Below are 17,777 nucleotides of genomic sequence, written 5' to 3' on the forward strand. Positions count from 1 at the left end.
TCACCGTGTCCTTTCCTCTAGACCAGAGGTTGGGAAGCAGTTAGGCGTTTCCTTTCCACTCTTTGCCTTCTCCATTCAAAGAAGGTACAAGTGACAGAAGTGCCAGGCGCAGGGTGGCGCTGGGGCTGGTCTTACCCAGGGCAAATCCTTAGATGACATCTTGGTGTCACACTGTCCTGCTGTTGTCTGCCCCTGGCTTTCCACCTCCAAGTGTCTGTACCTGCTCTGTGCAAGGTGCAGAGGGAGCAGCACTGCTTCTGCCCTCCAGAGTCGCCCCGCGGAAGCCATCGAGCCAACCCCGGGGCGGTGAGCTGGGGTTGCAGTGGCTAGAGCAGCACTCTGCCCATTCCGAGAAGGGCGCTTCAGACTGCTTGGACAAAAACGACGGTTTGCAATCTTGCTTTGGGCCTGCCCTTGTCTCTGTCGTCTGTGTTCCTTCCCTCTCCATTTCTTTGTGATCCACCACACCCCCTTGGAACATCATCAGAATAACTACCCAGCCAGGGACTTGACTGGTGCCCACACATTCTGCGGCAGCTTCTTGGGCAGTTCCTCGGTGAGGACGCCACCGATGGACTGGGTTTCATGATGGCTAGGCAAGGACAGTCCGTGATTCCTCAGCTACTTGGGCAGGCAGTGCCGGGCTCACTGGTGTGTGTGTTCTGTACTGCGGCCTTGCTGAGATGCTCGAAATACTCGGAAGCCCCTGGACATCATACACCATGTCAAGCTGTGTTTAAAAAATTCCCTAACAGCCATGCTGCATGGTGTAGGCCCTCTCTAGTGTATTGCTAGAAACCCACCCCAAGGAAGCTTTACCGAGTGTGGCCTTTCTGTTCAGGTGGTTGCCTGGGGCACGTGTGACTCCAGCAGAGGCTCCACAGCTCCCCACATTGGCCCCTGCTCCTCCGTCTTGGATGTGGGTGGCTCCGTGACAGCCGTCAGCGTCTGCCCGGTGCTCAACCTTTCTCAGCGGTGAGTTTCTGGGGCAGCGACCGTGGTTGCATGCTTTATTTTAGAGAACCACTTGGTGTCTCATCCTTTAGGCACCTCTTAGCTTCTGACACTTTTTCGTAATGTGTATGCTTCTCGTTAGAAATTTAAATAGAACAACGTGATTCAGAGTAGTGATGGAGTGGGAGTGTGACTCAATTTTTTATAGTAACCGAGTGCACGGTTGTAGTGTTGTCTCTGCCGTGTCTGGGAGAATTAGCCGCAGAAAGCCTGCTGGTGGGCTTCGCTGGCGGGAGTCAGGGCAGAGCTTGTGTGCACCGGTAGAACACAGACTTGGCCTACACCGGAGCCTGTGCTGGCTGGTAAGCCTTCCCAGTTCCTGTGAGGCAGGGCAGCTGGGGCTACTGAGAGGGTTGATGGAGTCAACAGAAATTTCAGGCTGAATTAATTGCTCTCTGCTTTCTTCCCCATCAAAACAGATACATTGTTGCCGTGGGATTAGAGCGTGGGAAGATATGTTTGTACAGCTGGAAGAAGACTTTTCCAGAAATCAACGACTGGACCTTCTGTGTAGAAACAAGTAAAAGGTATTGTCTTTCTGTTTTTCTTTCCATCAGAGTGGATTGAATTTGTTCTGTCTCTAACGTCACTTTCATGCCACAAACGTCACTTTCATGCCACACTGTTCTCATGACTCCACGATTTCTCTTCTGTGGCTGCCTCTAGAAAGTGATGTCTAATATGAGTATTTCACACTTTCTTTTCCCCGACAAGGAGGACACCAGGTCGGTGATGTCGATGGCATTACAGTGGCACTGATGGCAGTCACATTGTGCAGTCTTTCCCTTCAGCCCATAAAGCCATGCTTTAACTCCCCCTTTTTCGGAATTTATCAACAGAAGATTTAGAATGTTGAGGGTTCTTTGAATTGATTGATAGTGTGTTGCCACCACATCCTTGAATCGACTCATCACATCAGTTCAGATGCTCTAAAGAGCAAACTGTTGGCCCAAGGAAACCCCATGCCGCCTGTGCTGTCTCCCTTCACCCACATTTCTGTTATTCGTCCCCCTCTGGGGTGGGGGTGCAGGTGGGGGGACCGTAATGATAAGTCAATCATTATGGTCAGTTCCTGGACCCATTGTGTTTTAACACAATCATTGCAGTCTCCTGCTTTCTTGGGGAATAATGTTTGATTTGCCACATTATGTTGTTTGGATTGCTAATATTCCGCTTATCAAATTTTAAGTGTATATTTTTCATTTTTATTGTGATTTAGAACAAGCACATTAGTTTTTCATTTCAACAGTTTATACATTGTTGTTTTGTAACATCAGTTGCAGTTTTTTGATTGTTAACATAGTCTTCCTGCTCCCTCCCTGGACTTTGCCCACAGCCATCTGTCATTCTTTCCAGCCCCTCCCTGCCTCCTGAGCTTTGTTTCGGGGTTAAATGCTGCCCCAATGCTGGCTATCGGTCATTAATTGTTGGGGCACTTGGCTCACCAGTGCTCATGTTGGCCTCATAGGCCTGCCTGTTGTTAAATATGTTTCAAACTAAAATTAGTTTTTGTTGTTGTTTTGCTAATAGATAAAAAGGAATATAAGCAAATACTGGCTTGTAGATTGATTCCTCACATTCCTGTATTCTAAGTAGGACATGTTACCAAAACCAAAACCAAATGCATGTGGCATTTTAACATTCATGGCAAAAAAAAAAAGTCCCTTGGAGTAACTCTCTGGGAGACAATAGACTATACTTGTTGCAGGGATGGCACCACTCAAATCATTCCTTTTTTGAAATAAGACAACTTTTAATATTGCCCACTAAATACTTTTGAAGCTTTAGGAAATATACTTAAAACTAGCATATTTATTATTACTATAATATGTGAAATATTGTTTTATCAAAGATTGACAAAAGAAAATCAGTCTTATAGTTATTTTAGGTTTATCCTGGATTCATGTCTTCCTGTCTTAGAATGCATCGGGTGATGGGGATTCTCAGCACATGAAAATAAAATGTGTGTGCCCTGGTGTTTTTTCAGTGTTTGCTGGCAGAAACCCTGGTGGTGTTTTCAGTGTTTGCTGGCAGAAACCCCACTACAGTTCTTCACTTTATTCCTTTTCTCTTTTTCTTTTTGGCAGGAGGAGGGTTTTTTTTTTTTTTTTGCTAATTTGCAAGATATGTATAAAGGCTGGATTGTCACAGGGATTATTAATTTATTTACTTCTGTGTGGCAGCATTGTGACTGCTCTTTGGGTGTGTTCGGAGTAGGACAGAGCTAAGAGTGTCTTGCCCAAGGCCATGCAGTTAAAGGTCACATTAGAAACCAGGCATCTTTTACCATGTGCCTCTGGGCATTTCATTGAACCTTTCACTTTACCCAACAAGAAAAACGTAAGTTCCAACCCATGCACTCACTTTTGCTTAATTACTGCCACGGAGTTGATTGTACGGGAGGGCAACGCTGTGGAGCAAGTCCGCGCTGCCCCTGCCCCGTGGGCTTCTGAGACGCAGTGTTCACTGCAGTTGGAAGCCCTGTCTCTTTCAAGCAGGAGCTGCTACTGGTTTCTAACTGCTGCCCTTGTGGTTAAGGGCCCATTCATGACCCGCTACACCACCAGAGCTGCTTGAAGCCCTCTCACAGAAGTCAGAACCAAATGGTAGCAAATAGGCTGTGAAGCTGAATTCTTTAAAGTACACATATTTAGTATTATCTGAAAGACCGCTAATAACAATTTTATGAGCATTGATTATTAAAATAAAAGCTGACAGAGATTCTTTGCCCTTTTTCGGTACTATCATTAGCCAATAAATAAGTTACTTAATTGGACAGTTTAAGTAAAACAAGGCATTTTCAAGGTTAAAATACAATTGCTCAAACATGAATGATAGTATTTAAATCCTGGAATCCTGAGCATTGGTATTTTCAGATTTGACTTCCATTTGTGTTAGCAGGCAGGACATTCTGATGAAGCTGACACCTAGTGGAATGCTTGATAGTCTCAATGGGCAGCCACTTCATGCTGCTCTCCCTTCCTTTCAGCCAAAGTCATACACTCGCTGTCACAAGACTCTGCTGGAAGAATTGCGATGGAAAAACCAAACAGGATGAAGATGAAGCCGACAGTGCCAAATGGCTAGACTTCGCAAGTTGCAGCGAAGATCACACAGTGAAGATACATCGGGTCAACAGATGTGCCCTATGACGGACTTACTCACTACAAGTCTTTTAAGTAAACCAATCAGTGGAGTCTCTAAATCATATATCGTGTAAATACATAACCTCTCTTTACCTTAATCATTTGAGTTTTGGTTTTCAATCAGTGGAGCAGTAGTCCTCATAGGTCCTTTGAGACCTGGTGATGGCTGGGCCCCTTTCCTCAGGATTGTGCTATGTACTCACCCCTACTTTCAGGGCTCATGGACCTGCACACCTGCCTCTGTGGGTCCCAGCATAGGAGCCCTTGTGTTTCCTGTATTCGTTACTGAACTTTGCTGATTATGTTATTTTGGGTCTTTTCTTTTCACGCACCCCTTTCTGGGACTTGGGACATTTATTACCCTCTTCAGGGGAGGAGCGTAGACAATAAAACAAGAGGAAATCTGGAGTGCTAGGTTTTTACAGTGACAGCTTTTGTCAATCAATTTCCTTCAGAGTGTGCTGAGGCTTGACTTCTTCCCAGGGCACACCAGCTCTACCAGGAATTTGGCAGACAATTGTGTGTGAACGTCAGCAAGTCCTTTGCTTTACTTTTATTATTTAATACCATTTTATTGGGGCTCTTGCAGCTCTTACAACAATGCACATCAGTTGTATCAAGCGTATTTGTACATATGTTGCCATCATCATTTTCTAAACACTCACTTTCTATTTGAAGCCCTTGGTATCAGCTCCTCTTTTTTTCCTCCCTCCCACGACCCCTTGATAAATTATAAATTTTTTTGTTTTCATGACTTACACCAACTGCTGTGTCTCTTCACCCACATTTCTGTTGTTCGTTTCCCTGTGTGTGAGGGGGTGGGGGGTTGAAGGAGGTGTTACGCATCTATCATTGCAGTTGGTTCCCCCTTCCTCCCCTTCTCTCCCTACCGCCCCCTACCCTCCTGTTACCACTATTCCCACATACGGTTCCTGAGAGGTTTATCTGACCTGGATTCCGTGTGTCTTGAGCTCTTTATCCGTAACTGTGTACATGCTCAGGTCTAGCCAGAACTGAAAGGTAGGACTGGGGTCATGATGTCAGGGGGTGGGGAGGCGGTGAGGAAGCCTCAAAGAACCAGAGGAATATTGTTCCATCGGTGTTTCATTGGTGCTATACTGCCAACTAGTTGACTCATCCCTTCTTGTGACCCTTCTGTGAGAGCATGTCCTATTGTCTACAAAGGGATTTGGGGTCTCTGCTCCGATCCCCACATGTTCTCAACAATGTTTTTTTCTATTTGAGTCTTTTGATGCCTGTTAACTGGTTACAGGCTGCCGTGCTTTTTCCATGTGGGCTTGTTGCTTCTCTGCTAGATGGCTGCCTGTTTAACTTCAAGCCTTTAAGACCACAGACACTACATCTTTTGATAGCCGGACACCGTCAGCTTTCTTCCCCACATTAACTGTGCACACATTTTTTTCTTCAGAGATTGTGTCTGGAGGGTGAGCATTACAGAATGCCAGGTTAGAACAGTGTTACTGCGTTGAGGGGGGGCTTGAGCAGAGGCCCAAAGTCAGTCCACTTCCTCTATGTACATAGGTTTATATGTCTGTTTTCATGAATAAGTATATTTATGTACATACCTGTGCTTATACCTCTATCTATAGCTTTGCTTCCTAGATCTGTCCTCTGTTTCTTTTTACCTTCCTCCTGCCCCATCATCACGCTCGCCCTTCTTCTGCCTCTTAGTAATTCCTCCCAGCTAGACTGCTGTTGCTCCAACAGCACTGGGATCTCTTCGTCCTCCTCCTTGTTGTTTTTAATTCCCTACTTGTTCCCTGTCTGTAGTGTTGTTTGCTGACCGCTCCCTCCATCTGTCCCCCCCCCTCACCTTTCTCCTCAGGCCTGCTTCCCATGCCTATTTTACAGGTAGGCAAAACAATAATAGCAGACAAAACAAAAAGAAAGCAAAAGATCCAAGAAAAAGATACCCCCAAAAGTATATATAATTCCAGGTTTGTCTGCTGACCTTCATGATTATCTCCCCAGTGGTCCTGGGGTGTTCAGGGAACTCCCCCTCCTAGCCTGAAGTTTATTTTGGAGGCTCCTTAGGGGCTTGGTGGCTTGTCTTTGCTCCCATTGATGATCTGTAACCTTCCCTTCTTGGTTTGCCCCACTGTGGAGGGGTTCAGACTGGACTCACTCCCCACCGTGGGTACACAGTGTTGTCATCTCTCTTGGTATGCTCCAGCAAGGGAGCATCATGTCTTGAGCTGTTGTTGGCCCTACAGTTTCACTGTGCCTTAGCAGCTCTGTGCAGGGAGGTCATCCTCAGGGCTTGGTGTGTTGCTTTTCTTTTAATTGGAGTCCATCTTACAAAAAAACAAACAGGCACTTGGATAAGACAGGGAAATATATGTGAAAGCTATCAGCTTGTCACTAACTTGATATATCTAGTTTCCTAAGTTGTCAGGTGCTCATACAGGTAATACCGGAAAGAACAGGATCAAGTTCCTAGGATCTGTCCAACCCCAGATAGATGACGCATTCTTTTGTGTCAGCAAAATCCACAGCAGCCACGGTTCAGACAGAGCACGGTTCTCTCCTTCCTGTCACGGCCTCTGTGCCACGTCATCTGAAAGCACTTCTCCCAGGGCTGGGATCCTGTCCTGCCTTCGGTAATCAAATTGATGAGACAGGTTGGGGCTTGGAAGAGATGCTGGCCGAGCTTCCAGGGCTCACGTCCTTGATTCACTGACGACACCCTGGTTGGACATTTTAATAAACGAGACACGAACTGGTGCATAAATTTTTTTTACCGTACATAGACTCTTCTATCAGGGCTTGATATAGAGAGTATTGAAATACAAACCCAAAGTCTGTGTCATTGAGTCGATACCCCCTCATAGCAACATGTAGGACAGGATAGAATTGCCCTTGTGAGTGTCCCAGTAGAAAGCCCATCTCTCTTCTGGCATTAAATAGGTGCCAAGAAAATGGAGTTCTGAATCATCTGAAATGAAGTGATAGCTGAAGTGCGAGGAGTGAACAACGTTCCCCAAGAGAATGTGTGTGGGCAGGGAGGAGACGGAGGGGCTGTAATAGTGTTGGGGTTAGGCAGCTTGAGAATCAGGTGCTTAGGTGAGAGGTAAGTGAATGAGAGTCAATGCTGATTCCCCAGCCTGTTGGAACGTGGGGACATCTAGCAAATTGACACTGGAATGTATACTACAGAATAAAGACACTGCAAGATGGGGGTAGAGATTTTCCTGGTGGGAGTTTATGCCTTTCTCTAACATGGAATTTTGCTTTCCAAAGAGTTAAGTAATGTTTGCATTGCTTTAAGTGATGGGTTCTAGACCAACATCTCACCAGTATTTCTGAGCTTGGTAGGTAATGTTACAGTGTCTTAATGGTCACATAAGAAAAGTCAAAGAAACGGGTGAAGTTTCTTTCAACATTTCCTTTAACACATATCCAAAAATGTTACCGATCATTGTGGTGTACAATCAGCATGAAAAATATTGAGATGTTTATACTTTTTATGATATAAAGATCTTGGTAAAATGTCAGCTATTTTACATGTTCACATTTCAGTTGTGCTTAGTAGCTGTGAGAAAAGTGGCTGCCCACATTTGGACAGTGGACAGCTTCATTGTTGAATGTAGATAAATGGTCTTCGTCCCCTCAGCCAGGTGTGTGTGTGACAGGGTTTGTACACATTAAGACTGAGCCTCCCATGCTCAGAGACCAAGGTGTCTTGAAGTACATTCCTGGGTCTTCATCTCCCGGGGCATGCTGGGATTTATTCTGATCCTAGTGCAGGAAGGACTCAGTGGCCTGGATTTTTAATGACTGCCCCAGTAGACAGACTGTTTCCCAGCCCAGATGCACTGGATGTAGTCCTTTAGATCCCTTTCCAGCACAGAACTCATCCCACCAAGGCTACCTGAAAGCACACCTAAGGCTACCCTTGGTGTAAAGTCTTAAGTAGTGTTCTCTATTTTACTTTTGTGGGTGCTAACAGCTACTGCAATCACTACAAAGAAGTCACAGGAAAACATTCATTATTAAAGAGTTTATTAAGGAAGTTAACAAGTTGTCAGGCCAGAAATGCTCACAGTAGTGTTTTTAGGACATGTTCTGTCAAGTTAGCCAGTAATGTCCAAGGATACCACTCAGCTTTAAGCCTCAACTGAAGGCATTAAGTTTAAGTTCCATAGGTCAGCAAGTCCATCTTCCCCCAATTAAGTGACCGCACACCCCCCACTCCACAAGCCAGCCACCTGCACAGAAGCGCTCAACTTTCTCCGTGGGTTGGCAAGTCCTCACTCTGCTCCATGCTCTGGCTCCTGGTTCTGCTGCTGCTCTTTGGATGGTATAGCTGCCTTCTGGATCCCGGAGGTTCACTGTGTAGCAGTGAGGATCCAGAGGATGCACTCCACTCCTGAGTCTTGCTGGTAATGAGATCCCTCCTGCTTCTCAAAGGCTCACTTTGAATGAGGTGTGGTTTCCCTGCAGCTGTCTGGACAGTGTCTCCACACCTTCCTGAGTGCACAGTGCCTGGAGCTTCATAGTGCTTCCTGACTGATGGTAGTTCAGTGATTTCTCTAAGTTTCCCATTCATGAGGGCAAGCGTGCGTTCAAGTAGAACCCCGTGAATTGGTGATTTGTGACTGCTGCTGAATGAGGGGGGGTATCCCCCAAAAAACGGGAATTAAAAAATTTTCCCCAAAGCTATGTATTTAACTTTTTTTTTTTTTTTAACAAAACAACCTTATTACCTTCAAAGTACTCTCCATTACATGTAATATATTTGTCAAATTTGCAATTCCATTCTTGGAAACATTTTTCAAACTCATCTGTTTGGATGGCTGACAGCACCTCCCTCATTTTTTCCTTCACCTCTTTTATGTTGTCAAATCACTCTTTCATGTTCCTCTGCATTTGCAGAAACAGAAGTTGCATGGAGAGAGATCAGGTGAGTAAGGTGTGTGGGGCAAGAGACATGCTGTTTTTTGCCCAAAACGCACACTGAGATGACTGAGCAGGTACATTGTTATAGTGGCAAAACTAGCCCCCCATCTGCCACAGATCAGGCCTTTTTGTCACACATTGTTATGCAATCTTTTCAGAACCTCTAAATTGAAAGCTTGATTACAGTCTGACCTGGTGAATGAACTCCAAATGCACTATGAACCAACATTTTCATCCCTCCGGGAAGTTTGACATATGTCCAAAATGTAGTTTGTCGTTCACCTTTTTGAAACAAGAAAACCACTTGGTACACGAGTTTTTTTCCATAGCACTGTCTGTAAGCTATATTCAACATCACTACGGCAGTTTCTGCAGCATTTTTCCTGATCAGGAAACATTTCACAGCTGCACGCTGTTCTCTTAAATTGGCCATCACGAAAAAACAAGGTTCTGGAGAAATTGCATTTACGAAAGAGAACCTACCCAAGTGACTCCACTGGATCCACTAACTCAGAGCGAGTTGTTCTATGCTTGCCTAGTGGGAAAAATGCATACTACAAAAGGTCCACCCAGCAGAGCTTTTTCCGTTTTTTTTCTTCAGTACAGTTGTATACCTTGATGGGGAAGTTACCGCCTACATTCCCAGAAATGGCCGATGCCTCCCTCAGAGTGCACAGCATGGGCTGAGGCCTCAGTAGCAGCTGGGATTTTTAGAAATACAGAATCTCGGCCCCCTCCCACCGGTAATGAACCAGATTTTACATTTTAATTGGTTCCTGAGGGGTTTTATCAGGAGGTTTAAAGCTCAACTATAAGCCAGCAGCTGCTCTGTGGAAGAAAGATAAGGTTATCTGTTCCTGAAAAGATTTACAGCCTCAAATCTTATGGCTACAGTAGAGTTGCTATTAAAATCGAAGAATAGATCCTTCATGGGCACACAGGAAATGTTAAGAGGTGAAAATCACCTACACTATGATTGCTGGAAGGGGCACCCCCACCCTTCCAATTTGGGGACTTAGAAATAGAGGCCCCCGGCACCCCAGGGCTTGCCCTGGGGTACACTTCACTCACCGGGCTCTGGAGACTGATGCCCCTGGTGCTAAATCTAATTCTGTCTTTTTGAGTCTCTGGCTCCCCTTGGGGATAGCCACCCCACAGATGTGACTTTTTAATTACTGGATGACTGGTACAGGTCATGGGCCCAGGCCAGCCAGGCACAGGGTGTTCTTGTGGTCACCCAAAGCCCCATCTACAGGAGGGTGTGCAGTGGAAAGGGGTTTGCATGTCCAAGGTTACCAATGGCAGTATGGTCAGAAGGTGTGTAGATCTGGGTGGACGGTGATGCCAATGAGCAAACGCCAACATTCAGACCATCCGCTCATAGCCCACAAGTATACTGCAGGCCAAGTAAGGTCTTGGGGTTCCGCGGTGAGCGAGACGATCTGTGGGCACAGACCACGCGGCATGGGGCTGTCCTGGGCACTGGCTCTCCGTCTGGCGCTGAGGAAATCAGGCCTCAGGAAGGCGTTTCTCAGGTCTGGGGTGGGAGTGGCAGGGCTGCACTAGGTGGGTGCTCCAAAGTCTCTGAAGCTCGTGCTACAGGGCCAAAGGAGCCCAGGGGCGCCCTATGAATAGGCAGAGCCAGGAGCAGGCATCTACACCCTCAACACTCACCCCAAGGTGTCCACGGTCTACACCACACGGTGGGCGACGCGGCCCTAAGCATCCATCCCACCTTGTCCCACTGCTGTCGGCTCCGAAGGCCAGCGCCCTGCCTAGGTCCCCACTTTGGGTCCCCCACCTGGCCTGCAGCTGAGCCCAGTCACCTGGGGCCCTAGCATGTATCGCCGTACCCCCACTCTATATACACCCCCCTTGTACCTGGCCCCCATCCCCAGACTGCGTCCACCCTGCACCCTGCATCGCACGCCGCACCAGTCCCACTCGCTGCAACGCCCGGTGCTCGGGCGCGGGCGCTAAAGGCGAATTGCACAACGTCCTGCTTCCCCGTCCGCTTCCTCCTCGGCTCTGCTCCCAGCTGGCTCCCAGAAACCTCCGGTCCCAGCCGCGGCCAGGGGTCCCGGGCTCCGCGGAGCCAGTCGGCGTGGAGAACCGCCGCCTTCCGGGAGGCCTAGCAGGAGGAAGCAAGCGGCCGGTCCGCTGGGCGAGGGACCCTTGGTCCCAGGGTCTCCGGCATTGCCGCGGGCTCCGCCGCAAAGTCGCAGGACCCGAAAGCGCCCGCGGGCCGCCGCCACCCGCAGGTGGGGAGAGGGCGGGAAAGTGGAGCAACCTCGTGAGTCGGCGCGGTCAGCGGGGAGGCGGGCGGCGGGGTGACGCTGTCCGCGGGGAGGCGCGGTCACAGGGAAGGTGCGGTCAGCGGGAGGAGTCCCGGAGGGACCGGCCTCTACTTCCCGCGGCCCCGGCGACCCGGACAGCGCGGCGGTCGCTCGGTCGGGAGTGCCTGGACCATGGCCAGCGGGACGGCGCCGGCGGGGGCCGAGCTGCTGGCCTTCGAGTCGTTCCGGGACTCGAGCTCGCCGCGCCTCGCCTACGGTTACGGGGACGACGGGCCGCTCAGCGTGCGCGAGCTGCGGGAGCGCGAATTCGGCCGGCTGGCAGGTGAGTGGGCGCCTGGGCGGCGGGCACCTGCGCAGGGGCCACCAGGGCGCCGCGCTTTCTGGAACCGACGTGGAAGGAGCCTGGTGTCCAGGCGTGAGCAGCACCACCTCGCCAGGGGCACATGGGGGTCGAAGGTCAGGGGACCCTGCTCCCCGAGATCCCGCCGGCAGCCCCAAGACTTCTTGCTAGCCCTTTGACATTTCAGTAGCGCAGCGCCTGCCTAGACCTCGTCCCTTCCCTCGCCTTTCGGGAACAGGGCTCTCTCCTCCCGGGAAACACTTCCAGTCTCGGGAACTGGCCAGGGCAGGGCTGCCCTGTCCTGCAGTCACTGTGAGTCGACGTGGACTCGCTGGCAGTTTGGTTTGGTTTGATTTCATGAGCAGGGTTGAGGACTCTCTTTGCTGTCACTTGCCCGGAGATCCTTAAGTCTAAAGCCCAGCAGGAGCTTTGGCTGCAAAATGCGGAGTGCCCCCCCCAGGCCAGGACTGCTGGACGCCGGAATCCCAGATGTTCCCCTGAGTGCCCGCAAGCGGCGCTAGTTCTCGTAACAACGCTGCCGAGCCCTGAGAGTTTGTTCATTGTGCAACTTGAGCTTTCAGTGCAGGGAGAGCCAGTTGTACTCCAGGACTAGGACGGAGGTTTCCGGTTGAAGGGTCGCGGGGAGGAGGAGATTGATTAAATGGAGATCAAGCGTGATAGGGCCTTGTGGCTAGTCCCAGCCCCCTGCAACTGGGGAGAGGGGGTCCGGGCTGGGGGCTCTTGAGTAGGGGCTACAGGCTACGTGGGCAGGTTGTGGTGCCTGGAACAGGGATGTGGACTCTTATTCTGTCCTGATGGACCATTCTTGGTAACTGCTATCCTTTTGAAGGGGCTCTGGTTGCGCTGTGGGTTAAGCTCTGGAAGCTAACTAACAGGGCTTGTGTTCAAACCCACCAGCCCCTCTGCGGGAGCAAGGCGTGTCAGTCAGCTTGCGGGGCAGCTCTGCTCTGGCCTGCAGGCTGCTGTCAGTAGGTTTGACACCACCGCAGCACTTTCATCCTGCTTATGACTGGGGACCGAGTGGTAACGTAATGGCCTGCCAATCACATGGACAGCAGTTCACAACCACCAGCCACCCACGGAAAGACAAGGCTTTCTACTCCCGTAAGGAGTTACAGTCTCCGAGGCCCACAGGGGCAGTTCTACACGGTTCTATAGAGTCACTACGAGTCAGTATCAACTCGATGGCAGAGTTTTTTTTAGTTTAATGGCAGAATAGTGACAACTCATTGTCCCCCTCTGAGGGTAGTAGCCCCTTTTTTTGTGTAAGGAGGAAGGTTCAGGGAGGCTGAGGGCCTTTGGACAGCCCCTCCCGACTTCCTTTCTCTACTGTGGGCACGTTTCCCTGCTGGAGATGGCCACTCTGTTCCTCAGTTTACACTCTCAATGGGAGCCTTTTGCTTTGGAAATTTCCTACTGCGCAAGAGGATGGGGAGGCTGGTGCAACAGACACCTGCACCTGTGGTGGGAGGAACCTTCTTTCTTCTGAAATAAATCCTAGAGGTTGTATCATTTGCTCAGCAATTATTTCAGCACCACACCTATTAAATCCCTCAGACTCTGGTCCCTCACGCCCTGCCCTGGCACCCTGGGAAAGTAGAGGCAGGTCTGAGTCCCTCCTGGCTGCATTCCTGTATCTCAGGGGAAACCTTCTCCCCACTCCACTGCAAACGGCCTTCGGAGGGCCATTACTGAATGGAGGTTCTGCCCTATGGTTTTAGTGCAAGTCCTCACCACTTTGTCTACATTTTTGGCAAAATAAACTTCTGTGAGCTAAACTCATACCACTAGGAGTCTTGGAGCACAGAATTCAATTTCTCATAAAAACAAATGAACTGGGGAAAAAGATAACAAATAAGCACAACTGAAAGAATCTAACCATCCCCACTCCCTCCCCCTCACTCTCCTCCTGCACACTAGTAATTTTTGGGGGGAGGTGGAGGGTCCTTTGTTTGCTTTTTTAAAAATCTACGGTTTTAATAAGGCAAAAACCGACAGGGTAATATGAAGTTTACATTTACAGAAAAGTTTTCACAGAGACTTAACACATGTGTAAAAAGATTTTTTTAAACGCAGCACTAAATGCAGTTTATTTATTTTTCTACAACATGATAAAAGCCTTTTACTAAGCAAAAATATCAAAATATGAAACTATTGTTTCTTTTTCTTTTTTTAAAAAGATAATTATATTAAGGGTTCTTACAGCTCTTATAACAATCCACACATCAATCGTATCAAGCACATTTATACATATGTTGCCATCATCATTTTCAAAACGTTTTCTTTCTACATGAGCCATTGGTATCAGCTCCTCTCCCCACCTACCCTCTCACCCTCATGAACCCTTGATAAATTATAAACTAGTATTATTTTCATATCTTACACTATCCTTTGTTTCCTTCACCCATGTTTCTGTTGTTTGTCCCCCTTGCAGGAAGGGTATTATATATCAATTATTGTGATCTATTCCCCTTTTCTCCCCCCACCTTTCCCCTACCCTCATGGTATCACTACTCCCATTACTGTTCCTAGAGGGTTTATCTGTCCTGGATGCCGCGTGTCAAGAGCTCTTATCCGTACCAGTGTACATGCTCTGGTCATGATGCACACGATCAAATGCATTTGACTAGTTAATAAGGCATAAATAGCATCTTTCTGATATTCTTTGCTTCCAGCCAAGATCCATCTGATATCAGCCATGGTATCCTTCATTACCTGTCCTCTTCTGAATCTACCTTGATGTACCTCTACAACCATTTAAAAATATTTATAAATCATTTTATTGGAGGCTTGTACAGGTCTTATAACAATCTACATATCCATTGTAGCAAGCACATTTGTACATATGTTGCCATCATCATTTTGCAAACATTTTCTTTCTACTTGAGACCTTGGTATCAGCTCCTCTTTTCTCCTCCCTCTCCCACCCTTGTGACCCCTTGATAAATTATAAATTATTATTATTTTTATATCTTATACTGATGGCTGTCTCCCTTCACCCATATTTCTGTTGTTTGTCCCCCTGGGGAGGGAATATACATCAGTCATTGAGATTGGCTCCCCCTTTCTCCCCTTTATCTTCCCACCTTCCCCCTACCCTCATGGTATCAGTATTCCCAGTGTTGTTCCTGAAGGGTCAATCTGTCCTAGATTCCATATGTCAAGAGCTCTTATCTGTACCAGTGTACATGCTCCAGTCTAGCTGTATTTGCAAGGTAAAAACTGGGGTCATGATAGGGAAGAAGCATTAAAAAACTTGAGGAATGTTGTGTGTTTTGTAGGTGCTATACTGCACCCTGGCTGTCTTCCCTTCCTTGTGGTGCTTCTGTGAGGGGATGTCCAATTGTCTACAGATGGGCTTTGGGTCTCCACTCCAACCTCCCTTGTTCATATCAATATGATTGTTTGTTTTGGGTCTTCTGATGTCTGATACCTAATCCCATCGACCCCTCAAGATCACACAGGCTGGTGTGTTTCTTCCATCTGGGTTTTATTGCTTCCCAGCTGGATGGCCACTTATTTAACTTCAAGCCTTTCAGACCCCAGGTGCTATATCTTGTAATAGCTGGGTACCATCAGCTTTCTTCACCACATTTGCTTATACACCCATTTTGTATTCAGTGATTGTGTCAGGAAAGTGAGCTTCACAGAATGCCAGGTTACTGGAACACAGTGTTCTTGTGTTGAGGGAGTACTTGCGTAGACCCGATGTCCATCTGCTACCTTGATTGATGACGCAGTTTCTTGAGCAGGGAGAAGGAACAAAGAACCAGAGAGACACACACACACACACACACACAGAGACAATACAGGACTGCAGCACAAAACAGACACAGACAGAGACGGTACAAACATGCAGCTTTGACGGCCAGCAGCGTGTTATTGTTATGTACTAAATACTGGCAGTGTTCCCAGATAAGTTTGCTATTCCTACGCTTGAATTTCTCATAGCCTTGAGAGTGAGTTCCGTATCTCAGCCCTTACCGGTCCTGTTCACTTTCTACCAGGGAAACACTGTTTGCAGCTGCCCCTCGAATTCCTTAAACCGTTTGCAGTAAGGAAACAGTGTATGAGAACCAGCTAGGACAGCCATGGTGCGCACTGTCCTAGACAGATACATGACACGAGACACAGTGCTCCTCTCATGGCTCCTTCACTTGATACTTAAGATATAAATATATTTACATAGACCTATATCCTTATTATCATATATTAATGTTTTTACATATATACATGCCTATATTTATACCTCTATAAATGTCTTTTGTCTCCTAGTTCTTTCCTCCACTTCCTTTTACTTTCCTCTTGTCCCACTATCATGTTCAACCTTCATTCAGCTCTCAGTAACTCCTCTCGGCTACTTTGCACTTGGTTAAACCCCACCAGGGGTTCTACACCCTCCTCAACATGCCATTGATTTTAGATCTCTTGTTGTTCCCTTGTCCCTGGGCTTGGTCTACAACCATTTTCAAATTGTCTTTAGCAAAATATACTCATATGTCCTATGAATGATATTGCTCAATAATTCCTGCATTCTATTGGGTCACTTTTTTTCCCCAATGAGCATAATTATGGATCTCGTTTATTAAGATGTGTTTCAAAATTTTTGTCATAGTCTAGAGAGTGCTTCTGGTGCCATGTCAGCTTGTTGAAAACATTTAAATTCCTGGAGTCTTGTTTTTACCTTATGTCTTCATTGTAGCTTGGACTTCTTCCTTCAATGTTTTGTGATCATGTTACCTCTTACAATAATTGAATGTTAATTACTGATTTTGGCACAGTTATTGTATTCCTTCCATCTTTTTTCCCCCATAGGTACATATTTCCTTTACTGTGACTTAACGCATACATTTTAAAATTTATTATTATTATCATTTTAGATCATTGTATTGGGGGCTCTTACAGCTCTTATAACAATCCATACATCAATTGTATCAAGCACATTTGTACATATGTTGCCATGTTTCCTGCATCATTCATATTTGGCCATTAGAATCCTTCAATATTTTCAACTTGAGGCTTAAATTTTTAATCTGTCCTTACAGCTTAAGATATGCTGAGTGTGGCCTTCTCTTTGTTTTATAACTCCAGGTCATTACAATGCTTTGCTTTGTCTTCTCAGACTATCATTTGAAATTCTCTGTTCAGCTCCTTTACGTTATCATTTCTTCTATTTGCTGTAGCTATATGTTCAAGACAAGTTTCAGAGTTTCTTCTGACATCCATATTGATTTTTTCTTTATTTCCTGTCTTTTTAATGAATCTTTTATTTCTTTATTGATGAAAGCAAATTTCATTCTTGATGTCCTCCTTTCAAAACTCACTTGGTCTTCTGTCATTGGTGTTCAATGCATCACATCTGTTCTTGAGAGGGTCTCTAAGTTCAGGATATATTTGGTTCTCATGGATTTGTCGTAATGTTCTTCAGCTTCAACCTGAACTTGTGTATGAGCAGCCAGGGGCCTGTTCCATTGTTGGTTCCTGGCTATGTTTTGGCGATGATATTGAACATCTCCATCATCTATTCCTGCATAAGAAATTAATTTCATTCCTGTATATTCCTTCTGGTGAGGGCCACATGTATAGTCACCATTTATGTTCTTGAAAAATATTTGCTGTGAAAAAGTCATTGGTCTTGCAAAACTCTATCCATGCAATCTCAGTCTTTGTTTTTATTCCCAAAGCCCTATTTTCCAACTACTGGTGCTTCCTCTTTGTCTTTAACTTTCCCATCTTATTCACCAGGAATTAGCAATGCATCTTGATTACATGTTTAACCAACTGCAGACTGACGAAATTAGTAGAGTTCTTCAATTCATTGGTGTGAGTTGTTGGTAGATAAATTTAAATAATAGTATTACCTGACCTTTCTTGTCACAGAGAGAATTTTATGTTAAGATAGATCTTAAAGTGTTCTTTTTGAGCTGGGAGGAAAAGGGCATTTATATAGGTCTAGATAAAGACATGTACATATGCAAATATATTTATATGAGGATGGGGAAATAGATCTATGAGCCTACATTTATAGGTTTAGTATTA

At 46.5% G+C, this 17,777-nt stretch overlaps 2 protein-coding genes across 2 annotated transcripts in view; both read left to right on the forward strand.

Moving 5' to 3' along the window:
• ELP2 (elongator acetyltransferase complex subunit 2) overlaps positions 1-4,258 on the forward strand; it is a gene marked incomplete at its 5' end in the record, with an annotated part of 44,783 nt that extends 40,525 nt beyond the window's left edge. Inside the window, 3 exons of the mRNA XM_045296035.1 lie at positions 842-975; positions 1,434-1,541; positions 4,004-4,258. Of these exons, the coding sequence (XP_045151970.1) occupies positions 842-975; positions 1,434-1,541; positions 4,004-4,166 (405 nt within the window). The remainder of the gene's footprint in view (positions 1-841; positions 976-1,433; positions 1,542-4,003) is intronic.
• A 7,290-nt stretch (positions 4,259-11,548) lies between these two features.
• Positions 11,549-17,777, forward strand: part of MOCOS (molybdenum cofactor sulfurase) — a 55,326-nt gene continuing 49,097 nt past the window's right edge. Inside the window, exon 1 of the mRNA XM_045296036.1 lies at positions 11,549-11,699. Within this exon, the coding sequence (XP_045151971.1) occupies positions 11,549-11,699 (151 nt within the window). The remainder of the gene's footprint in view (positions 11,700-17,777) is intronic.

Source organism: Echinops telfairi, unplaced genomic scaffold, assembly GCF_000313985.2.
Source record: "Echinops telfairi isolate 266 unplaced genomic scaffold, ASM31398v2 ScPeMD7_7400;HRSCAF=8409, whole genome shotgun sequence".
Taxonomy (NCBI): domain Eukaryota; kingdom Metazoa; phylum Chordata; class Mammalia; order Afrosoricida; family Tenrecidae; genus Echinops; species Echinops telfairi.